This window comes from Dichomitus squalens (assembly GCF_000275845.1).
Source record: "Dichomitus squalens LYAD-421 SS1 unplaced genomic scaffold DICSQscaffold_37, whole genome shotgun sequence".
Lineage (NCBI taxonomy): Eukaryota > Fungi > Basidiomycota > Agaricomycetes > Polyporales > Polyporaceae > Dichomitus > Dichomitus squalens.
The window spans coordinates 162,112-183,865 of NW_006766919.1; the positions used below are offsets into that span (position 1 = coordinate 162,112).

The following is a 21,754-nucleotide window of genomic DNA, read 5'->3' on the forward strand; positions in this document are numbered from 1 at the left end:
CGGCCTCGTGTACCCTCTGTGACGACATCGGGCGGCCACTCTTTTGAACTCAGGCCAAGCGCCACTTTCCCCAGCGTCGAAACCGTCCTGCAGGATACTATCGGAGTTCGGCCCAGCGTCCAAGATGCCGCATCAGAAGACATACCCAACCTGAACACAATACCAACGCCTTCCGGGTGGAGGAGGGTGGCGGCGTACGCTACTCTGGGACGTGGGCGCCCTGCACGTCTGGACCTCCATGAGGATATCAATGGTGCGTACATAATTCTATCGATCGCACCACCTTGTCGCTACGAGCTATGGGCTACGGGCTACGGGTGCGTGCCTCCGGACTGTTCAGGGCATTCGGTCACTCGAACGACGTGCGCTCATGTTGGCCTTACCATTACCCCATCGCGCGCACCCCCACATGCGTAATTCATGTTTCCCAGCAGAATGCATTGCAGACACCACGTTCCAGCGTCAACAACCCGAGAGAGGTCTCCTGTGGCGTCCTGGCCTTCCTGTTAGCTCCCGCTCGAGTACGCCTACCAGCGCACACGTCACTGCCCCCTTGAACTTGAGCTTCGACTTCAACTCAGCCCAGGGACTCTCAGCCGCGTCTCTCCAGCACAGCTGGCAAGCACATTCGGAGGGACCGAAGAGTGATCCTGGATTATCACTCGTCAGACTCATTGGTAGTTCTCAAGTCGAGTTGCCGGACCTGGTGGTACAGGCACAAGCGCAGGCACATGCTCGTGTACATGCCACTCGGGCAGTGTCGCTAAACGACCTTTCCCCACTTTCGACCCCGCTGTCTTCATCTGCGGATGCCCTCCAACTCTGCGCTCCTCAGCGGATAAAGCTCGAGGCGTCTGGAGTGGCCTCAATTGATACTTCGGCTTCTGCCTCTGACCCTTGCATGTCGTCTGCTACATCCGTCCGGTACGCCGCATTACCGACGTCGGGCGCGTCGAAGAGCGCAATATCCCTGCCTTCGCTAGCCATACCGCCCGCGAGCGAGTCGCTTCTTGCGCCTTCTCCTGGGGTCTCAAACCCGTCTCTGCTCCACCCACGGATGCCATTCCCTTCGCCGTCCGTTTTCCAGTCATCGCTGTACTCTCCGGGCCTCGCGCCGCCATCGCCACAACCTTCGACATTCATCCCAGAGTCCCCTATCGCGCACGCGAGGCGCGCGCCGTCTCCCGGCCGGACGCCCCCGATGCTTCTCTATTCTACCCCATTGCAGCACACTTTGGAAGTTCGCTTGCCGGCGGGTCTCTCGTCAGAGATGGTCACCATCTCGGTGAAGAAGGGAGCACGACTCGCGGTCGTGGCGGATCTGTGGCATCGAGAGCACGACTGTGAGTACCTTCTCTGCACCCTTCCCTTCTCCGGATCTCGTACTCCGTTCTCGTCCACATGGCTGCGATGCCTTCCACTTCTCTTCCCTGCATCCAGGCCAGGATGATGTGGTACTAGCGAGCTGACCTGTGTTATTTCCGGTCCTCTCTCGCATTGCAACGTGTCACGCGATACATGCATCGGCTCGCCTCTCGCGCTTCTGCAGCGCATTACGAATGGGAAGTTTTATTCGCACAATCGGACGTCGACATGGCGTCCATACGGGCTGTCTTCGATGTGAATGGCCAGCTGGTGATCCATGTGCGGCGGCGATCCGGCATTGATGGTCTGCCACCGCCGCTCATCTGCTCGCGTTGATTGTCTGAGGAGCGGAGGTGTCTCATCTCGTGATTTATATATATTCTATCTCCTCGGGGGGTGATCGTATGGACTCTATTATGGCATGGTCTTCATACCTTATTGTATCTATGTCTATCGTAACCGGACATCGTCAGCGAGCTCTTCGACACATGTTGTGCGTCATGACGGCTGTAGCAGGCCTCCTAATGTTCTCGATACATAAAAATATATCAAAGCATACCTGTACTTTCCAGCAATATTCAACGAATCCATCCTGAAGGAGTCATTTGACAGTCGTGTAGAGCGCATGTTGGCGGTCCTTTCGCTCGGAAACTGTTGCGAAACAAATGGCTCAAAACAAAAGCTGAGGCAGTATCAAACTGCGGAGGGAACTGGCAGCTGGATATCCATATGAGAAGATGATCACGATGGTTAATGCTAGGTGTAATCATATTCAACTCTTTGAAACGGGCGTCGATTCCTCAGCAAGCTCTGACCACCACCGTCACCGTCGATTTGGTAGACAAGTTTGTTGTCGATTCGGGCACTGGAATCCTGAAAACATGAGCTAGAAGGGAGAATTAGGTGAATCGAGTGCGCAGAATCGCGATTCGGGGAGCGGTGCTCGTCCGATTCGCGCCGTCGATTCGACAGAATCACGGATTTGCACCTCCCGAATCGTGTCCCGAACCCTTTCGTAGAGTGATAGACCGGAACACCATCTTTGACTACCTTCAATGACGAGCTGGTACGAATTTCGTTATGTAACTGGACTCGTTACGAGCTTTGACGGTTCAGCGCAAAGCGCTCCAGTTAGCGGCCACACTCGCCGTCTACGCTAGTGAAGAAACCTAGCCACGTCCTGTTCTGCGCGGACAACGCACTTCGAATTTCCAGAGCAAGCATTCTCATACAGGGTAGACAGTGAGGAGTCACTGATGAACATTATTCCAGACCTCACGGCGTCTCCTGCGGGCGGGCGATGAGCTTGACCCCGCTGACCTTGTTGTTCTTCAGCCGCTCCAGACCCTCCGGAATACCTGCAAGGCCGTTCGGCAGCACCTCGACCTGGTTCGGCTATAATGTGCTCCCGTCAACAAAGTCCTCTCAATATCATCACGGCCTTTAATGAACACACATACCACAATCACGCCCGTCTTCAGCCACTCCGTCAGCCTGCTGTACTGCTCGGCACCAAACTCCCTGTTCTCCGGGGTGTGCACAACCCCGAAAACATTGACGATCTTCTTGTTGTCGCCCACCTTCTTCTTCTCCTCAGGGATCGCCACGGGGTTCGTGACGACCAGCACACCCCCCGGCGCGAGGACCTCGTAGCCCAGTGCCTGCGTGTCCGCGAGCGAGATCGCGTCATAGACGAACTCGACGGGCTTGCCCCCCGCGATCTTCGCGACCTCGGCGGCAAGCGTCGACGCGGGCAGCGAGCGGTCGAGGACGTGAGTTGCGCCGAAAGACTTGAGGAGCGCCTCATTGTGGGAGGACGCGGTGGTGATGATGGGCGAGAACTTGGAGAGCTTCACTACCTGGATGGCTGTATGCACGAATCGGATGAGCTTCGATACACGCATGAATGAGACGGTAGAGGACCACGGACCATATTGCCCGACTGAAGACGAGCCTCCGAGGATGAACGCGGGCTTGCCCGCGTACTTGGTCTGCCCACCCTCCTCGTACGGCGCAGTGAAGTGGACGGACTTCGCATCGGGGTGGTGATTCCAGAGGCCGGTCGTAACAGTGGCGAGTCCGAGCGGGACGGACGCAGCCTGATCAAACGAGATGTTCTCGGGGATCTGCAACCAGGCGCGCACAGCGACGGCATCGTTCGGTCAGACAGATGAGCATGCGTGCAGATTGATGCGACTGGACGTACCTTTGCGGTGAGCTGCGCAGGGACGACGGCGTACTGCTGAAACGTCGCCTTGTCGACTGTCACCCAGTCTGCTTCGAAGAGGCTGCAAACACGTGACAGAAGTTGGTATAGCGCCCGGGGTAACAATCCGACTGGAAACGTACACCTTGTCGCCCTTTGCGACATTGGTCACTGCAGAGCCGACTTGCTCAACAATGCCTGCGCCGTCACCGCCAGCGATCCACGGATATGCGGAGATCATGTTGTAGTCCGGGATCTTCCAGTCAGCGGGGTTCAAGGCCGCTGCGACGACCTTCACTAGAACGTCCTCGGGGCCGGGAGTGGGGATGGGACGGTCAGCCAATTTCCACTCGCCATTCTTCTCAGGAAAAATCAAAGCCTTCTGTGTGGACATGGTTCTGGTGTAGCGGTGCGTGTGGTCGTTGAGGTTTGAGGTGTTGCTTTGAGATTATTCGAGATGACACCTGGCTGGGGAGGTTTATATACTCCTCTGCCACTGGTATGTGTTCTGCGCAAGCTCTTAGCAACGGCGGTGCCAGCTGCGTCTGTAGTAAGCCTGTGCTGATTAAGCCTCTACCAGTATTCTCAATAGCTTCCGAAGTCGTCCTTGCGGTTGTGGGATCCAACGACGAAGTCGGGAAACGGACACATGGCGCGCGTACAGTAATATGCCGGGCCTCGGGACATCCTGTATGCCTCTGTCTCTCCGCTGTGTCTCTCTCTGCAATTTGACCTGAAATGCATCTTTCGACCTACTCAACTATCACAATAGGCCTGTAGCTTCTATCTGCCGTTATTCCATGCGCAGTCCATGACAGATGCCCGATGCTACTCCTGTCTGTCACATCAGTACGTCATGCAGACAGTGCATGTTTGACTCTGGCGTTAGGTTCCGCACGACACGAGAGAGGTGTGGTTTGCGTTGGAAGACCGCGCTCGTCAGGAAGAGCGTCTGAACCAAATATAAATCTGACCTTGTCGGTGAAGAGGTTCGATACGAATATCGGGACGCTCAGCCGGAAAAGTTGATTGTGCTTGTCTGAGGCCGGTCCGAGTCCGTTCTAGCCGTCCTTTTCCCATGACTTCATCCCATAACCACTGCCTTGACATTGTCAGCTGATCGCGAGTTCATCCCATTCTTCTCGCCCTCAAGCTCATATCCGAGCATCGGCGTTGAGCACGTAGCAAATTGCCTACCTCCGTTGCGTTCCCTAGTAGTCTAGACCCCACCCAAACAAGATATAGAACCGTCGTGGGTGTGCATGTCATGCTCATGCTCACTCCCAGGCGTCGGAACCAATTTGAGCAATTGCCCTTTCTTCCATAACCCGACCTCTTATATCCTTTCACGAGAAGATGTGCGACGCCCATGCCCCCCGCCAGATCATCGCCGCTCGCAGGTATCCCCTCGACCTCTTTTCTCGTTCATGCTTGAGGGCGCTATGTCGTAACAGGCGAACCATAGGCAGGCATTGGACCGGGAAGGTCTCGTATTACGATGGCCACAAGCACGTCGTTCAATTCAGGGTCAGCATATACCAATTCTTCAGTAAAGCAAGTCCACAGGCATCGACTTGACCAACCCTGGATAACAACGTGACTTTCCTCCGTCGCTCTGCCCTCCACCGGAAGATCAGTATGGGAAAACCCACGCCTTCATGACGCGGTTGAATATGGCGTCAACGACTGCTTCTCCCTGCTACCCCGAAGAAGCCTGCGACTGGACATGACATCGTCATCCGCCTCGAGCTTCAGTAGTCTGAGCAATGCTTACACAGGGGCGCTGTCAAGCTACCTACCACATTGACCTGCTCGTTGGCCAATAACACTAGGTACTGATCAGTGAATTATATGCAGTCAAGTCTGCACATGCTGCGAACGTCCGTGGATGAGTACAATTACAACCTAGCTTTACTACGCTTTGTATCATGTGGTCTCCTGGGGCCGGCCAATGAGATTCGTCCCGCTGACCTTGTCGTTCTTCAGCCGCTCCAGACCCTCCGGGATACCCGCAAGGCCGTTCGGAAGCACCTCCACCTTGTTCGGCTACAACGCACACTCGTCAGACAACTCCTCTAAACGTCATGCTGAACAGAGAGAAACGTACCACATTCGCGCCCGTCTTCAACCACTCCGTCAGCCTGCTGTACTGCTCGACACCAACTTGTCTGTTCTCAGGGGTATGCACGTTGCCGAACACATGCACGATCTTCTTGTCCCCGGCCTTCCTCTTGTCCTCCGGGATCTGCTCGGGAAGCGTAATGAACAGCACGCCCCCTGGCGCGAGGACCTCGTAGCCCAGCGCCTGAGTGTCCGCGAGCGAGATCGTGTCATAGACAAACTCGACGGGCTTGCCGCCCGCGATCTTCGCCACCTCTGCAGCGAGTGTCGACGCGGGGAGGGAGCGGTCGAGGACATGGGTTGCGCCGAGGGACTTGAGGAGAGCCTCGTTGCGCGGGGACGCAGTGGTGATGATGGGCGAGAACTTGGAGAGCCTCGCTGCCTGGATGGCTGTATATCCGACAAATATTAGTGTATGTAGCAGCCAGCCACAGAGAAGAATGACGTACCGTACTGGCCGACGGAAGACGAACCCCCAAGAATGAACGCGGGTTTGCCGGCGTACTTGGTCTCACCGCCCTCCTCGTACGGCGCGGTGAGACTGGCCAATTTCGCGTCGGGATGATGGTTCCAGAGACCGGTCGTGATGGTGGCGAGAGCGAGCGGGACGGACGCAGCCTGATCAAACGAGATGTTCTCGGGGATCTGCATCAGACGTGCATGCAGTGACGGCGTCGGTCGGGCAGAGAGGAAAATTCGCATCGGCACGATCGCACGTCGACGTGAAAGCACGTACCTTCGCCGTAATCTCCGCAGGGACTAAGGTGTACTGCTGCAACGTCGCTTTGTCGTTGCTGAACCAGCCCTGGAATAATCTAGAAGTACACGAAAGGAAGAGGTCATGACGCCATAAATCGAGACAGTTCGAGAGTGAAATAGGAACGTATACGTACATCCTGTAGCCCTTCGCAACGTTGGTGACTTCAGAGCCGATCTGCTCAACGATGCCGCGGTGCCGCCCACAAAGGGGTACTCAATGATAGGGTAGCTGTGCTCCTTGATCTTCCAGTCCACGGGGTTCAAGGCGGTCGCGATGACCTTGACGAGAACGTCTTTGGGGCCGGGGGTCGGGATGGGAACATCGACCACTTTCCATTCCCCCTGCTTCTCGGGGAGAAGCAAAGCCTTCTGAGTGGACATGGTTCTAATGGAGAGGTGAGAGCGATTGAAAGAGTAGATGAGTGGGATGCAAGTGCCAGTCTACCATTGTTTGAGAGCAGACACGGGATATTTATGTGTTCCCGCCACCGGTGTGTTTCGCTCGATTTCATAGACAACGGTGACTGCGTAGATGGGAATACGCTGATTAATCTGCCCGTAATGAGCGATGTGCCGGTCAACACACTGCGGCCAAGTACCGTATGTCGACGTTGACTATCTTGTCCACCGATGAGAATCCCTTGACGGCGATGCGATAGAATCTAGATCGCTTCCCCGGGCCGCCCAGCCGGAATGTCGGATGAAAGGGCGTTCATGTGTCTGAATCGTCTCTTGACTCCCTCCCACCACGACGGCCATGGCATCGCCAACTGACCCCGAGTTCACTCCCATCCTCCTCGCCCTTCCCTCACTCACGCCTTCTCTCGCCTTGGAGGTCCGTTCGTAACGTATATTATCTCTTCAGTGCCACTCATGATTGTCTTAGATCATTCCTCGCGGACTCGTCCTCCATCGCCTCTTTGTCCAAGCGGACGGAAAGGTATGTACACAAAAATACACTCATAGTCAACGCTCTAATCTCTATTAGACACACGACATCCTAATCGGGCCCGAGGACCCTACCGGTCACCTCACCCAAAAGTACACCAACACCATCATCGGCCGTTATGCGAACCGTCTCCCAGTCGGCTCCTTCTCCGTCAGCCGGAACAACATTCAATCTACTGTCTCGCCCCAGGCAAACGAGAAGCCCACGGTCTCGTTGCATGGTGGTGTGAAGGGATTTGACCAGTATCTCTGGGAGCCGCTTGTCGACCCTTCCGCCTCGGAGCTCTTCACTCCTGCCGAACTCGCCACCATTCAGACTCGCATCCCCTCGTCCATCATCTTCAAGCGAATATCCGAGGACGGTGAGGAGGGCTTTCCTGGTAGGCTGCTTATCGAAGTCCTCATTGGGCTCGCACAACCGGAGGGTGCACCCAGACAGACCCCAGAGGGGAAGGAGTGGAACCTCGGTAGCGTTGTTATCACCTACCGCGCGAAACTGCTCGATGAGAACAAGGTGACGCCGATTAACCTCACCCAGGTATGTACGCCATTCTACCGTCTCCACGCACGATATCAGCCCAGACATGAACGGGTGCCGTCCCTATTCTCCATGCGCTTATACACCCCAATAGCACTGGGGCTTCAACCTTGACGCGTCGCTTCAAGAAGGCCCAGAGACCTTGAGCGTGAAGGATCACAAGATCTCCATCAAGGTGCGTGTAACTAGTCATTATCGCGTGCTCGCGTGCTAGCGTGCCCTGCTCACAATCATCCTCATCACTCATCCTCGTAGGCTGATCACACCATCGAGCTGAATGCGGAAGCGCTCTCAACTGGCACTCTTCTTCCCGTCACGGGCACTCACCATGCACATGCCGAGAAGACCAGCGGTCGCATTGCTGAGTCGTTCCCAGAGAGTGGATACGGTGTGTACCACGGCCTTGCGAACTATTGCATTGCGCGATTAAACCATCTTGCATCCACAGACGAGTTTTACGTCTTCTCCCCTCGCGCTGTACCCCCTCCTCCGACCACACTCCCTGCATCCGAGCTCAAGCCCGAGCTCGACCTTGTCGGCGCTGCGCTCTCGCGCGACAGCCCTGCGTCGGAGGAAGTCGTCTCCCTCACCAGCGGCAAGAGCGGTCTCCGCCTCGGATTCGCGACGAACCGTCCGTGTTGCTCACTCACTGCTCGCATGATTCTACCTCTGACATTCGCATGTACTATTCAGAGGTGGGCGTGCAGTTCTACACTAACAATTTCGCTACGCCCGAGAAGGGTGCGCGAAAGAAGATCCACGGCGGCTCCGGCGCGGTCGGCGATGGCTACGGTCCTGGAAGTACGTCATTTTCCCTTCTTCCATTATCCCCTTGCTCCAGATTACCGGAAACAATGCACCCAAACGCTAACGTGAAATCAACCGAATAGCGGCGGCGTTCCTGGAGTTCCATGCGCCACTCGCGGCGTGGCTGCATCCGCCCGAGTCGCGCGGCCCGACGGGCGACGACACACTCCTTGCGTCCGGGGAGGTCTACAATAACTTTGTGCGCTTGGACGTGTGGTACAAGGGCTCTAGCTCTAACTAATCGTGCTTGACGTTGTTCGACTGGATGGGACGGATATATCGAAGGGCGGACGGTGCCTGCTGGATTTAGGTTCTGTGTTTGTTTGATGCGAAGGTCAGATGTGAAACGAAGAAGAGTAATGTTGTATTCATACATATATCTGAGACACACTTGTACACGATACACGATTTTCGACTGGCGTTGCATGGTGATGACTGATAACCCGGATACTCGGTATCTGACGTCCCGTGAATCGCACACTTTCCTCTACCATTGCGTGCTGACGTATCCTGTACAATGGCTATCGCGTCATATCGCAAGATGGTAGTGACGGGCAGACTCAAATATACGATTTGTGAGTCCGCTCATGTTCACCTCGTCCGGAGACACCTACGCGGACGTATTCAGCCCCTCACGCAAGTAGAGTCTTGCATAGCATGGTATACAGTATGATATAATTGTGTTACATTCCAGATGTTGCAGATGGAGAGTATAGGGGTATTTTATCCTTTTCCGTCACATACATGTCATATCGCCATACTCGACACACACTTTCACCTTATCCCTTCAAGCAGTCTCTGGCGGCCGAACAACCAGCTTCGTTCCGCTAACTTGGTTGTTCTTCAGCTTCGCCAAGCCTGCCGTGATCCCTCCCAAGCCTCCGGGGATAACCTCGACCCTCAGCGGCTTGATATCGCCCGACTCGAGCAAGGCAGGCAGCTGCGCAAGCAGCGCCTTTCCGAACTCGACATTCGGCGCCCTCTGAATGACGCCAAGCACACTGACGACCGACCGTCCCTCCGTCGTCTCCGTAACCGTCGGGGGCAGCACCGTAAGCAGCTTGCCGTTCGGAGCAAGGAGTGCGTAGCCTGCTGCCTGCGTTTCGGGCAGCGAGATCGCGTCGTATACGAGGGACACAGGACCGCCCGCGATCTTTGTGACTTCGGAGATTAGGGCGTTTTGCGGGAGGGAGCGGTCCAGGACGTGTGTCGCACCATAGGACGTGAGGAGCTCGACGTTCTTGGGCGAGGCAGTGGTGATGATGGGGGAAAACCCAGAAAGCTTAGCGAGTTGGATGGCTAGAGGGGTGACAAGGATTCATAACTGACGATGAGTTGTGGGATAACACCCTTACCGAGTGAGCCGACAACGCTCGCGCCTCCGAGGACGACGATAGGCGTTTTGGCGTACTTGCTCTTACCGCCCTCCGCCCAAGGTGGAACGAGTTGAGGACCACCTGCCTGGTGGTACAAGCCTACCGCCGCAGTGGAATACGCGAGAGGGAGGGTAGCACCCGCTTCGAAGGAGAACTTACCCGGGAGCTGTTGTACAGTACAAGTCAGTCCCTCTCCCCCGATCTTGCAACAAATCCCGATCGACTGACCTCAGCAGCCAAGCTCTCGTTTATCAGCGTGTACTGCTGGAAATTGGCGCGATCGTTGTCCAGGACGCCCTGGTAAATGACGCGATCGCCCTTCTTAAACGCAGTGACGCCCTGGCCGACGGCCTCGACGGTGCCCGTCGCATCGAGCCCCAGGATCGCGGGATACTTTTCGACGAGTAGACCGTACGTCTGGATCTTCCAGTCGACGGGGTTCAAGCCGATCGCCTCGTTCTTGACGACGATGTCGCCCGCGCCGGGCTGGGGCACCTCACGCGTGCCGAGCGTGAATTCGCCCTGTTTGCTTTGGAGGAAGAGCGCCTTCTGTTGCGTGGGTGTGGACATGATATCGCTAGGTCCGTGGACTACTGGGGATCTGTACTTTTGGAGGGCGGGAGAGCTGTGAGGTTATAACAGGGAGCCAAGTGCGATGACGACATATGCTGTCAGTGCGCACCTTTTAAACGTTCACAGGCGGCTCGAGCCTTTGAAGAATAATACCGAGGTCAGTTATGCTCCCATGGGCTCTCTCAGGAATATGTACGCAGTGGAACCCAGTCGAACATCTCTCGGTGCCTACTTACTCAATATTCAGGGGTGGGATTGAGTTATATCATCGCCCATGTGAATGGTGGCTAATCGAGCGCCATGACCTAAGTAAAGAATACGATAGCTCCGCCAGCTACGTGCGACCAAATCGTGTCTTCACAGGCCGAGGTGTGAGTATAAGTGCTTGGAAAATGTTCAGTTAACGTTGACTAATACTCGCATATAGCATGATCTCTGGGACGCATCCTAACCGTTGCCGAGAGCTGTCGATGGGTTTTTCCCTGCTCGCCATTATGGTTGACACGCAAGCGTATAAAAAAACACATCAAAATCGCCGCATATATAGGTTTTCAGCTCGTCTGGAGTCTAGACAGTCGAAGGCACTGAAAAGACTCGAGCCACTCGGCGTTGCGTATAGACGCATTAAGGTGATGCAGCGGTTCTGCTAGACGGCCTAACGCGTCACGCCTATGATGAAGCCAGGTGTGAACGTCCGAAATTTGTCAGTTTCGACACCTCGAATATGGTCGGGATTCATTGGCCCGCCCAAGTTGCTAGTTAGGTCGGCCTTCCACCCATGATCGTATATTCCTTGCTTCATGTTAGCTCGAGTCTATGTCAGTCCGCTACGACGCCCGTCGTCATTACAGTCGTGAGTTTCGACAATCCACCAGATGGCGCCGTATTGCTTGCGAAGCAGTTCAGGATGAGATACAGGCCAGACAACTAGATGTTGAGAGACGATTCGAGCATGCCTAAGTCCGGAATGGGGCCCCACCATCGAAACGGTAGTGATCGACGCGCCCCAGGCTAAGGCGCATCCTGCTGACCACCGGTTCGAGTTACTAGCGACGACATGATCGTGCAGAGAAGACAGGTGTCCTGACAACATATCATGAAGGCGACTTGAGCTTTGAGGAAAGGGTGTAGGCCTGAGGTTGTAGGCCTGGTCATGCACCAGCGGACAAGTAGTATCAACGGCAAGCAAAGACAGAGCGAAGTACTTGGCAGGTGTCGGCAAGACCACATGCACTCGCAAGACAGCCTCGAATGTGAATTGAGATCGTCAGGAATCTGGGAATAGCGTTGGAGTTGGTTCGGCCCCTTGGTTCGGCTCTCTTGGAGGCGCTGAACTGACAGCTGCTATCCCCTGCCAAGCTTACCTTGATTGGATTTCTCTAGCACGTACTCAACACACTGTCTGTCTGTAGGACCATTGCCACGATGAGTGTAATACGACCTTTCAAGGCGACTGATCTGTTCAAGTTCAACCACATGTACGTGCCCTCCTTCTCTTTGGGTTGCAGTTTTCACTGACTTGGCAGGCGATGTATTCAGCAACCTTGATCTGTGGACAGAAACGGTGCGCACGCACCCTGCAAATCCGTACACAACAGGAGCCCGACCTCTTATACGTCTTACATACAGTATGCCATCAACTTCTATCTGGGCTACCTCTCTCGCTGGCCGGATATGTGTGCTGTCCAGGAGACACCTCAAGGCCGTATGATGGGTTACGGTACGTCCTCCCTTATCCCGCGCTCTCCAGTCTTCCCCCTCATTCCCGCCTCTCCCCTATCCTTCTCTATAGTAATTGGGAAAGCGGAGGGCAACGGCATCGAGCGACACGGGCACGTCACCGCGCTCACCGTCGCGCCGGAGTACCGCCGGCTTGGCCTCTCGCGGAAGTTCATGAACTGGCTCGAGAAGGTCTCTGACGAGAACTACCGCGGGTACTTCGTTGACCTCTACGTGCGCTGTGTCAACTTCGCCGCGATCAAGATGTACGAGGGTTTCGGATACAGCGTATACCGGCGTGTGCGGGAGTACTACAGTAATCTGGGACTGGGATACAGCATACGAGACGAAGAGGATGGGTTCGGTGCGTGCGTTCTCATGTGCTTGATGAGGGGTTTGTTGAGTTGGATATGGGGCAGACATGCGAAAACCGTTAAGTCGAGACCCCATGCGACGATCTGTCCGGGCGAATGGGAGGGACATCGTCGTCAGCGCACAAGAGGTACCATAGCTGCTCGTCATGTAAGGTATTCTGTAAATATCACACGTGCTTATATCATGCTCGCAAATCTCGATACGGCTTTCGCAGTACAACGCGACCACAAGTGCTATTGACCAAAAGGTACGCTCGTCCGCTACATCGCATTTTACCAGAAGACTGTCCATATGTCCACGAAGTCCGCCGATATCGTATAAGTTTATCTGGCGAGCATTATTTGGGTCAGCACGCGCATGAAAGACCGAGATGTCATATGCAATCAGAGAAAGAGGCGCAAACACTTGGTGCACGCGCCATGAGCCGGACGTAAGTCGTTCTCCTTCCCAAGTACATCGGCCGTACAAGGACGCAGCGTACTTCGAAGGGTCATATGGCCCCGGCAGAATGTCATCGTTAAGAGGCATTTATAGAACCGCACTCACGACTTTGGCTGATATAATAATATGAAGTGCGATAGCGTCGATAGCAGGCATGCATTGCAGCTTGAAGGCGTGGGGAGAATCACTCCTCGTCCTCGTCTGTCAGTTCTTCACCGGGATGGACACCCCCATGTGATTGGAGACCCGGTCGTCTTGCCCACGCGCGACCGTCGGTATAAGGCTCAACGCGTAAAGGCAGTAGGAGCGTGTAGTATGGGCTGAGAGTGGATCAGCGCACGTCGCATGTGATCAACTCAACTTCTTGACGTACTAGCCATCCTGGCCAATGTTGAAGAAGAGTTGAAGATTCTTGAGGTACCCCATATCATAAGAATTGACGAAGGTCTGAGGACAAGGACTTCGTTGAGAAGTTGCGGGAATGACCTAATCATGGATGGACTCACTTCCCCTCGCTGTTTAGCGATCCTGCGATAGTGCTCGTGATCCTGGCTCTCGACGGATGTCTCTCCACAAGCGATCATGTAAATATGCCAGCCAGCCATTGCGGTAACGGCCATGCAGAGCACGCCCGCCAGGATGAACGTCAGGAGGAAGCACACGGGCGGTGCAAGATATGGCCACGGTTGCTACAAACAATGTTCGGGTCATTGGGGCGAAGGTGAAAAGTCGACGGGACGTGGACAGTTCACTTACGTCGAACCAGCCTAACGCGACGAGGACGAATCGCCAGCCAAAGCCTATGAAACACGCGGTCGAGACGACCATGTACACACTATATGCATGCGATTCGATCAGAAGTGGTTTCGCAAATGTGAGTCAGGGACACTCACAGGAACAGGACGAAATGTCGCTCGTTGTGGATGCCCACGCATTGGTTAATCCCTGCGCATCCACCTTGAGTTGCTGATACACTGCGCGATCCGTGTACCACACTCACACTATCAAAACGCCGACTAGTCAGACCGCACCATTCGCGTAAAATGGCATACGGCAACATACTCACCGGACAATGATGGTCATACTTCAGCACGCAGCGATTACATATTCTGCAGTGATGCGACCTCTCACAATCGTGCCTCAGCTTCCAGCTCTTCCCTACCATGTTCAACCTGATATCTCGAAAGCGACTCACCTCTGGGCGCATGACCCCACACCGCCTACACTTGGAAGACGCTGCGCGCGTAATGTGCAGCTCCTCCGACCACCTCACACCTGTCAGCGCCCTGTACCTCGCCGAACGCCTCTTCTTTGCCCAAAGTACACCCGTCCCTGGAACGCGGGGCGAGTCGTCCACGAATCCGGGCGGTACCGTGCAGACGTAATAGTAGTGCCCGAAGAGGTTGAGAGCGATGACGATGCATATGGGCGTCGTGAGCCATTTGTAGGGGAGGGACGGCTGGATGATCTCGACTGCGCACGTAACGAAGCCGGTTCAGACACGACACAGACACTTTATGTAGAGAGCGGAGATAGGAGGATACTCACAGAAGCAGAACGCGCCGATGGAGAGCAGCACGACGGCTAGAGCGACGAAGACGGGCCCGGCAGCACCCGTGATTCTGTCGCCGATGCGTTCAACGGTCTTGAAGCAGCGGAAGACTTGCCGTGTGAACCATCGTGACATGCGAGAAAGACGAGTCTTCCAGACGACGTAACTTCAAGCCAGATAGGTGCTCAGAGCAGCAAGCAGTTCGAGAGAAGCTGCGGTCGTGGGCGCCTGCCTCGCTGCGTCATAGGCGGAAACCGAGCGCGCGCATCTGCTCGAAGCATATGCACCTTGGTCACACGAGACAACCGTCGACAGAGATGAGACAAGAGATCGAGGCAGATTAACCAATACAGGATACATACATCTCTACAACCTCCATTCCTAACGAACGGCAGGTTCCAGTGACCCGTCCACGCTCATAACTACAGAGACACACACCGGACGAGCCCGGGTATAAGTTGAGAAAGAGATGGAAGCAGCGGCAGCAGCCAGGCACAGCAACGAAGAACAGAACACGGCACAAAACGATATGACGGGCGGACGGAGAGGAACGAATAGCAGGATGGATAAAGAAGCAGGGGTCTACTACGCTACTAGTGGAAGGGGGCATAAGAAGCAGGTGTACGGTCGTCATCGTCCTTTGCCGGGGGTCGTCGCCCGTCGGGGCGTTCCCGGAGGCTTGCGCGGGGTCGGTGGAGGTACACCTGTTAGCCGCCGCTCTGCCATACCGGCAGTTGCATCGGCCACACGCTGGACCTCGCGTACAGCGCGACGGGCCGCGTCGCCCACTTGTGTCTGTGGCCGGTCGGCATCAATCCTGGACAGAGCGCGTAGGAGGTCCTGGGGATCTGTCGGTGGCGGGCGCGGATGCAAAGGTAGGATATACGAAGAAAGGGCAGTTGTGTCGGCATGGGTGGATGAGAGGGCTGGTTGTGAGCGCGATGCGAGGGAGAGATTGAGGAGCGCAAAGCGACGATCGAGATCTGCTTCGGAGACACGGGTCGTCTGCAGTGCCGAATTGGCGAATGTATGCAGTCGATCTACCTGCATCCAACAATGTCAGATACGGATTTCATGAAGTCTGGGAGATCGCGACGCACTGTGTGTTCAAGCTCCTTTAACCGATTGTGCAAAGGAGTGGACCTGGAGGCGTTCTCAAAGACAAGTTTCCGCGCCACGTCCACACTCCCGCTCGACAGGAACTGCTCCGGCAAGTCTCGTCTCTCCACATCCCAGTCATCCAAATCCTCCGCAGACGCGCGCTCCTTGCCCTTTGACTTCGCGGTAGCCAATGCCCGTCTTCGCTTCTCCATCTCGGCCTGAACTGACTTCCTGTGCGAGTCGTACGAGTCCGACAGCTCCTTCCAGGCCTCAGCCTCCTGCTTTGACCTGCAACACGGAGTATGCAGCATTAAGCATTCTGTACGGACGCCCAGAGACAAAGGTTGACAAGCGCACCGTTGTATGTGAGCATTAAACCTCGCCTCTCGTGCCCTGTTCTTGATGTTCTGCTCGTTCTCTCTCAACGGACGCTGCGCATCGCCGTTCTGAGACCCCGCTCCGCCGTACACGTTCGTGTCCACCTTCTTCTCTGCTAACATCCGCATCAGGTTCTCCTGCGTCCGCTTTAACACGCCCGCCTGTGCCGTGGAAAGAGGTGGAGGATCCTTGCCGGAGTTCGTGGACGTTCGTCTTGATGTCGATGCTTGCGGCGCCTGGTCGGCGAGTTCGTTCATGGCGCGGTTTGAACACCATATTAATAGTTGGCGCGCTCGCTGAGGCTCAGGGAGCTCATAGTCGATGTGCTTGAAGAAACTCGAGACGGACACGGACGTATGCGGATGGGCTAAGAGCCATCAATTTTGTTTGGGCGCAAAGTTGGCGGACGAGCGAGCAAAAAGAGGGACATGCCACTCACAGATTACGCCAGTAGCCTCATAACTAGAACTGGCGCGCTTACCTCGACTGATCGAGGATCTCCGCCGGTGGCCCGTCTCCCCTCGCATGACCTTGTTCTTCTCGATTTGCGGTGTCTCCTGCTGCGCTAAGGGAGCCACGGTATCAACATCACGCCGAGACGACGAACTTGGGAGCCGTGGTGTTCGCGGTGGAAACTGGACATCAGCGCTCAGCGAGCTGGCCGCCTGTTCTGCTGCTTGCGACTTTCGTCGTAGCGTGTCCGTCTCGGACTGCATCTGCCGCACATCCTCGTCGACCTCAGGATCTGCCCGGGTTGTCGCATATACGTCTCGGTCCTTCGCCTTCCCCACTGCTCTTGAGGAGCCATCTGCGCGGAGCTTCTTGGCAGCTGGCCTTGACGATTGCGGTTGCGGTTGCGGTTGCGATAGGGACTGCGGCTGGGCCGAAGCTTGGCGGGAGGGTGCGCGGGGCTCTGCCGGGACAGGTTCAATGTGCAGAGAGTTCTTTGTAGGCGCAGGAGCGCGTACGATCACCAGTCCTCCTGGTTGTTCCTCCCCGTTCACTGTGACGCGTACATTCAGCCTTTAGAGACGCGTCGCTCTCACACGCATGAGCACTCACGTTTCCGTTTGGTCGAGGGACCGGCTTTAGATGTCTATACCACGCGACATGTATTACATGCAAATTACCGCAGCATATGCGCACACACCTCTCGTTTGAGTTTCTTGCCTGCGGTGGCCGCGAGGGGGTTCGCATCGTCAGTGGCTTTCCGTTTGGACGCCTGCGGCTGGGTGGGTATCATGGGGCCTTCTACTGCAACAGTGACGGTCCGCGAGCCGTTCATGAGCTAGGCGCGAGGAACGCGTGTCGGGAGGGCGGTGTCGTCGGGGACGTGGGGCGGGGGGTCGTCGGGGACGCGCTCGGCGTCGCGCGCGGTGGTGGGGGCGCGGTGTTAAACAACGGGGCGGCGGAGTGTGAAACATTCTCCCACACTCAACACGCTCACGCGTCAACATTCCCACGGCGTGACCTGGGTCAATAGGTCACGTCAATGATGGACCCGTCAATCAATCGTAACCCGGTCCGAATGCTCTTCAAACTCGAGTCGCGAGCCTACATATGTAGTTGTGCAAACCTGTGATACTTTTCTTGGACATGAATTGACTCTGCTTCCTTTGGAACGTAAGTTGTGCGCCTAGCTCCACAGTTGAATATGCGGAGAGAGAGAAACTGAGACTTGTATTTGATGTAGTCGCGGTCGGGATTAGACATGTTTGCATCAGCATGAATTCAATGAAGAGGGGAAGCCCAGAAACAAATCTTCTTGAGGGTTCTGCTTCACCAGACAGATTCCCTCGGAAATAGTTACTTTCTGTGTCCCCTCGGTCGCACCAAATGTTCCTGAGCCAAATGTTTTCTCCAGGACATATAGCTCGCGTATGCCGCAGTTGTGGTCATTCTGTTTCTCCAACTACCCTCACGTAGTGGCGCATCTCTATCTGAGTCCGGTACAACACGCTAAACATCGTGCTTCTGGAGGCCACGGGCTCCCCCTATGACCTAGTATGTGTATTCGTTAGGCGGCCCGTGTACATCCTAGGACCAGGGCGCTGTTTCCGATACAGGCCTGAAGACTAAGCACGCCGCTCGGAACATCTCAGAAAACCACTGCATGTCCTCCACACGGGCTCGAGGGATCGATGAAGGAATATGCCATTTACAGAAGACATTTTGGAATCGCCCCATCGATCGACAGTGGGTGTGATATGGCCAGGCTCTCACAGTTAGCTCCAAAGATCTGCGATTGTCCATAGGTACTCAACAGTTTGGGAGTCAACGAGGCAAGTGTACAGGGGTCACGTTGTAGTTGCAGTCAGGAAAGTTAGGTGACGGAGTGAAAGAGTACATAAAGGCTACGGTAACAGCTAATCCACAGTGATGCCCAACTTCTCGAAATAGTCGTCAGGAAAATCCATCTCTTGGGCCTTCTCGTCGAAGTTGATTCCATTCGTAAAGCGAAATAAGACGAGCAAGTAGTCGTCATAGTACCGTGGATAATCACCAGCGATGGCTACCACATTTGCAACAAGGTCCTTCCAAGCGGACACTTCGCGTAACCGATGGTCAGCCCTGACTGACACTGCAATGGCCGCGTACTCGAACCATGGTGGGTACACCCCAGCGATACCCCAGTCGATGAGCCACGGGGTCCCATTTTTGTCAATCAGAATGTTCCGAGGGTGTATGTCCATGTGGCAGAGAACGAGTGGATGAGTGGCGTCGAATTTGGGACATGATATCATCCCCCCGAGCCACATGTGGTTGTACATCCTGACGCGAGAGCGCTGGCGATCGAACCAGTCAGCCATCTCCTGGTAGGAACCGAAAGGTCCAGCTTGATCTTCGCTGAAGAACGAGCCCCTGCATTTGACAGGAATGCCGTCAGGATGGAGGGGACCAGGGATTGGCGGGTTTGGGAGGCGGATACTACGGAGTTCTCGCACATAGCCCGCCAGGGCGTCGATAACGCTGCGCTTGCGCTCCTCAGTGAGCGTGTCCCAGAGTTCAAAAAGCGTGCTTCCATCAATGTAGTCCATGATAATCCAGTAGTAGTCCCCGGATGCCTTGTGGTTCGGAAGGACGCGACGGACGGTGGGAACGGGGATCGAGGTGTTGTTGCGCACGAGCTGCATCGTGTACGCTTCGCTGGGTCCTTCCGACAGCTTGACAATGGCGTCTGGTGCGATACGCCACACTGGATAATAAAGGGCGCCGTCCATGGATGGCATGTAACCAACGAGTTTTTCACGATCACGACGGACGCTGTCGATCACGCGGTGCAGCTCCTCGTCGGATAGACTGTCGACGGAGCTGCCAAGAATGAGTATATCGTAAGTCAAGATGAGGGTTTGCTTACTGTTTCCGCTCAGGGGTCCCATTGGTGTTCTCAATAACCATCATTAAGCAAGGGTGGATGTTGGACGTGAGGAGACGGTGACGACTACGACTACGATTCGTGGCAAATGCAACATCGCTAGCGACGGCCCGGGAGGAGTTTGTTTTTGCTGATAAGTGGCTGTGCGCCGGTCCAACGTATCAAGGAAGCCTCAACTTGTGACTATGCGCGCATGCTATAAACGTTTCTTGAAGCTGGTTCCGCCTTCTCTCTTTCTCCCTCTCCTGATAGTGCATGACACCATGTCCGAAGTCCCGAATAAAGTGGCTGTCACTCAACCGTTAAATGACTTGGATGCATTCTGCACCATCCTAACATCCAGCAAATGCCCCGGTATTCTCACCGGAGCCGGGCTGAGCGCGGCGTCTGGGATCACCACCTACCGTGGAACAAACGGGCAGTGGCTCACAACTGTCCGACTTTCCAATGCTATGTTATGTGCGCTGCACCCGTTACTCAGTTATCTGATTGCAGAATCCCATGGAAGTCGCCTCTCTCCAAGCTTTCCAAGACAATCCCGGCCGTGTCTGGGCTTATTATCAACCCAAACGCGATCAGCGCGTATCATATCGTTGGCTTCAGGAGTCGACGTGCTGATCTATTACAATCCAGATGCATAGAGGCGAAGCCGAACGCTGCACATCACGCGCTGGCGTCGCTGTCTCTCCCGTCCATCCGCGCTCGGATCTTCCCCAATCTGGTGCAGAAAGACAAGCCGCCACTGTACGTTACGCAGATCTTCGACGGGCTCTGTCGACGAGCACTCGACGAGACGCTAGACAAGGCATCCTCCCCCGAGGATCAACTCGATGCTGACGAGCGCAACGAGGTGCATGCACGCATCATCGAGATGCACGGTTCGTGCTATCGCTTCACGTGTACGCAGTGCAGGTGCGTGAAGACGACCGCGGAGACGCCTTTGGCATCCATCTTCAACGATCAGGCTGTGATCGAAAGGGCAAAGAATGGCGAGGAGCTCATCGCCGTGGAGCAACTTCCACGATGCGGGGGACCGGAATGGTCGGGGTCGAACAGGTACAGCATTCATCGTATCTATCCCGTGGGGTTGAGCTGATGAATGAGCAGGTACAGGCGTTGTGGCGGGCTGCTCCGCCCCGGTATTGTGTGGTTCGGGGAGATACCCGAGGGCCAGGGCGAGATTACGCGCATTCTCACGAAAGTGGACGTGCTCCTTGTTGTCGGGACAAGCTCTCTTGTACGTCGCTCGCTCGTTGCGGCACTGTCCTTCCTTCTGACTCCTTCCCTTCGCAGGTCCACCCCGCAGCGACATACGCCACGACCGTCAAGAAGAACGGCGGCACGGTCGCCGTATTCAACTTGGCGCCTTCGCAGGGCGATGACAAGGCGGATTTCGTATTGTACGGTCCCTGTGAAAAGACGGTCCCCGCAGTATTGGAGCGTGCCAGACAAATGGTTGCTGGCACGGCATAATTGTGTCGTAAATGTATGTCGGATTTGCTGACTGTATGCATCATCTAGAGCCTATCAGTGACATTGGCTCAAGCACTATAGATATGATTAGAACTTTGTCAATTGCTGTGTTGTCTTTGTGCAGAGGCTCTCCCTGCAACCAAATGTATACTGTATAGTCTATCACGATGATACTAATGCGCCGCAGCGCAAATGCATCCGTCGGGAAACCTTATCTGGAAGATAGTCGCTACAGAGACGCTCTGATACAAGAAACTCGTCAGAGGGAGAGAGGGAGCTGGCGTTCCCCGCTCAAGTGGGCGCGGACGCGAAGCGCTGTGGTGACAGCGCACGAGGAGATTGAGAACAGTATCGACGGTGGGTGCATGCCCTGGGATGAAGTAGACATATTTTTTGGCTAGGATCTGAGTGGCACCAGCAGAATGGGTCCACTTGCGCGAAATGACACGCATTCTAGTCAGACCAGTCGTGGTAATCATGCCCACGGAGTTGAGCTCGATGGACAAGGGGTCTCCAAGCTGTCATTGTGCATCCAAACTTGACGCGGAAGTACGCCATCGGGACCAACTGGGCGAAGTTCCCGCTACGCCGTTCTATTTCATTCGCAAGGATGCGAACGAAAAAGACAGGCATGGAGCCGTGTTTC

The 21,754-nt window shown here is 55.3% G+C and overlaps 10 protein-coding genes across 10 annotated transcripts; 4 read left to right on the plus strand and 6 right to left on the minus strand.

The window, feature by feature from the left end:
• Positions 1 to 1,201: 1,201 nt before the first annotated feature.
• DICSQDRAFT_66618 (uncharacterized protein) lies at positions 1,202 to 1,701 on the plus strand (the record flags this gene model as incomplete). Its single annotated transcript, XM_007368582.1, has 2 exons — positions 1,202 to 1,343; positions 1,550 to 1,701. 2 exons carry the CDS (start codon positions 1,202 to 1,204, stop codon positions 1,699 to 1,701), a joined length of 294 nt encoding a protein of 97 aa, XP_007368644.1.
• Positions 1,702 to 2,554: 853 nt separating this feature from the next.
• DICSQDRAFT_182440 (GroES-like protein) lies at positions 2,555 to 3,965 on the minus strand (the record flags this gene model as incomplete). The annotated part of the gene is made up of 5 exons (XM_007368583.1): positions 2,555 to 2,760; positions 2,826 to 3,232; positions 3,296 to 3,491; positions 3,572 to 3,653; positions 3,715 to 3,965. The coding sequence occupies 5 exons, from the start codon at positions 3,963 to 3,965 to the stop codon at positions 2,641 to 2,643; spliced, it is 1,056 nt and encodes a 351-aa protein (XP_007368645.1). The 3' UTR covers positions 2,555 to 2,640.
• A 1,532-nt stretch (positions 3,966 to 5,497) lies between these two features.
• DICSQDRAFT_172817 (GroES-like protein) lies at positions 5,498 to 6,832 on the minus strand (the record flags this gene model as incomplete). Its single annotated transcript, XM_007368584.1, has 6 exons — positions 5,498 to 5,617; positions 5,679 to 6,082; positions 6,142 to 6,337; positions 6,429 to 6,507; positions 6,586 to 6,596; positions 6,656 to 6,832. 6 exons carry the CDS (start codon positions 6,830 to 6,832, stop codon positions 5,498 to 5,500), a joined length of 987 nt encoding a protein of 328 aa, XP_007368646.1.
• A 371-nt stretch (positions 6,833 to 7,203) lies between these two features.
• On the plus strand, positions 7,204 to 9,229 carry DICSQDRAFT_90445 (galactose mutarotase-like protein). The gene is made up of 8 exons (XM_007368585.1): positions 7,204 to 7,286; positions 7,338 to 7,391; positions 7,440 to 7,937; positions 8,032 to 8,112; positions 8,193 to 8,325; positions 8,386 to 8,568; positions 8,631 to 8,738; positions 8,828 to 9,229. The coding sequence occupies exons 1-8, from the start codon at positions 7,209 to 7,211 to the stop codon at positions 8,983 to 8,985; spliced, it is 1,293 nt and encodes a 430-aa protein (XP_007368647.1). The 5' UTR covers positions 7,204 to 7,208; the 3' UTR covers positions 8,986 to 9,229.
• A 302-nt stretch (positions 9,230 to 9,531) lies between these two features.
• Positions 9,532 to 10,690, minus strand: DICSQDRAFT_172819 (GroES-like protein; the record flags this gene model as incomplete). Its single annotated transcript, XM_007368586.1, has 3 exons — positions 9,532 to 10,043; positions 10,100 to 10,286; positions 10,349 to 10,690. The coding sequence occupies 3 exons, from the start codon at positions 10,688 to 10,690 to the stop codon at positions 9,532 to 9,534; spliced, it is 1,041 nt and encodes a 346-aa protein (XP_007368648.1).
• Positions 10,691 to 12,093: 1,403 nt separating this feature from the next.
• DICSQDRAFT_156683 (N-acetyltransferase) lies at positions 12,094 to 12,972 on the plus strand. The gene is made up of 5 exons (XM_007368587.1): positions 12,094 to 12,171; positions 12,233 to 12,257; positions 12,323 to 12,413; positions 12,486 to 12,776; positions 12,832 to 12,972. Exons 1-5 carry the CDS (start codon positions 12,119 to 12,121, stop codon positions 12,921 to 12,923), a joined length of 552 nt encoding a protein of 183 aa, XP_007368649.1. The 5' UTR covers positions 12,094 to 12,118; the 3' UTR covers positions 12,924 to 12,972.
• A 361-nt stretch (positions 12,973 to 13,333) lies between these two features.
• Positions 13,334 to 14,935, minus strand: DICSQDRAFT_139252 (uncharacterized protein). The gene is made up of 7 exons (XM_007368588.1): positions 14,777 to 14,935; positions 14,295 to 14,701; positions 14,122 to 14,174; positions 13,985 to 14,063; positions 13,735 to 13,917; positions 13,602 to 13,675; positions 13,334 to 13,548 (listed from the first exon to the last, which is right to left on the minus strand). Exons 1-7 carry the CDS (start codon positions 14,913 to 14,915, stop codon positions 13,413 to 13,415), a joined length of 1,071 nt encoding a protein of 356 aa, XP_007368650.1. The 5' UTR covers positions 14,916 to 14,935; the 3' UTR covers positions 13,334 to 13,412.
• Positions 14,936 to 15,119: 184 nt separating this feature from the next.
• DICSQDRAFT_156685 (uncharacterized protein) lies at positions 15,120 to 17,502 on the minus strand (the record flags this gene model as incomplete). The annotated part of the gene is made up of 5 exons (XM_007368589.1): positions 15,120 to 15,824; positions 15,881 to 16,169; positions 16,239 to 16,626; positions 16,699 to 17,262; positions 17,406 to 17,502. The coding sequence occupies 5 exons, from the start codon at positions 17,500 to 17,502 to the stop codon at positions 15,411 to 15,413; spliced, it is 1,752 nt and encodes a 583-aa protein (XP_007368651.1). The 3' UTR covers positions 15,120 to 15,410.
• Positions 17,503 to 18,625: 1,123 nt separating this feature from the next.
• On the minus strand, positions 18,626 to 19,658 carry DICSQDRAFT_172823 (kinase-like protein; the record flags this gene model as incomplete). Its single annotated transcript, XM_007368590.1, has 2 exons — positions 18,626 to 19,571; positions 19,618 to 19,658. The coding sequence occupies 2 exons, from the start codon at positions 19,656 to 19,658 to the stop codon at positions 18,626 to 18,628; spliced, it is 987 nt and encodes a 328-aa protein (XP_007368652.1).
• Positions 19,659 to 19,881: 223 nt separating this feature from the next.
• DICSQDRAFT_90457 (sirtuin) lies at positions 19,882 to 21,217 on the plus strand. The gene is made up of 5 exons (XM_007368591.1): positions 19,882 to 20,069; positions 20,131 to 20,214; positions 20,270 to 20,691; positions 20,743 to 20,872; positions 20,929 to 21,217. The coding sequence occupies exons 1-5, from the start codon at positions 19,899 to 19,901 to the stop codon at positions 21,106 to 21,108; spliced, it is 987 nt and encodes a 328-aa protein (XP_007368653.1). The 5' UTR covers positions 19,882 to 19,898; the 3' UTR covers positions 21,109 to 21,217.
• Positions 21,218 to 21,754: the final 537 nt, after the last annotated feature.

Coding starts and splice junctions, on each gene's coding strand:
- DICSQDRAFT_90445 (XM_007368585.1), top strand. CDS start 7,209: ATGGCATCGCCAACTGACCCCGAGTTCACTCCCATCCTCCTCGCCCTT. Junction 7,287..7,337: donor CGCCTTCTCTCGCCTTGGAG/GTCCGTTCGTAA, acceptor TGATTGTCTTAG/ATCATTCCTCGCGGACTCGT. Junction 7,392..7,439: donor TTGTCCAAGCGGACGGAAAG/GTATGTACACAA, acceptor AATCTCTATTAG/ACACACGACATCCTAATCGG.
- DICSQDRAFT_156683 (XM_007368587.1), top strand. CDS start 12,119: ATGAGTGTAATACGACCTTTCAAGGCGACTGATCTGTTCAAGTTCAAC. Junction 12,414..12,485: donor AGGCCGTATGATGGGTTACG/GTACGTCCTCCC, acceptor CCTTCTCTATAG/TAATTGGGAAAGCGGAGGGC. Junction 12,777..12,831: donor AGACGAAGAGGATGGGTTCG/GTGCGTGCGTTC, acceptor GATATGGGGCAG/ACATGCGAAAACCGTTAAGT.
- DICSQDRAFT_139252 (XM_007368588.1), bottom strand. CDS start 14,915: ATGTCACGATGGTTCACACGGCAAGTCTTCCGCTGCTTCAAGACCGTT. Junction 14,175..14,294: donor AGTATGACCATCATTGTCCG/GTGAGTATGTTG, acceptor GGTGGATGCGCA/GGGATTAACCAATGCGTGGG. Junction 13,676..13,734: donor TCGCTAAACAGCGAGGGGAA/GTGAGTCCATCC, acceptor CCTTGTCCTCAG/ACCTTCGTCAATTCTTATGA.
- DICSQDRAFT_90457 (XM_007368591.1), top strand. CDS start 19,899: ATGTCCGAAGTCCCGAATAAAGTGGCTGTCACTCAACCGTTAAATGAC. Junction 20,070..20,130: donor ACGGGCAGTGGCTCACAACT/GTCCGACTTTCC, acceptor ATCTGATTGCAG/AATCCCATGGAAGTCGCCTC. Junction 20,215..20,269: donor ATCAACCCAAACGCGATCAG/CGCGTATCATAT, acceptor TTACAATCCAGA/TGCATAGAGGCGAAGCCGAA.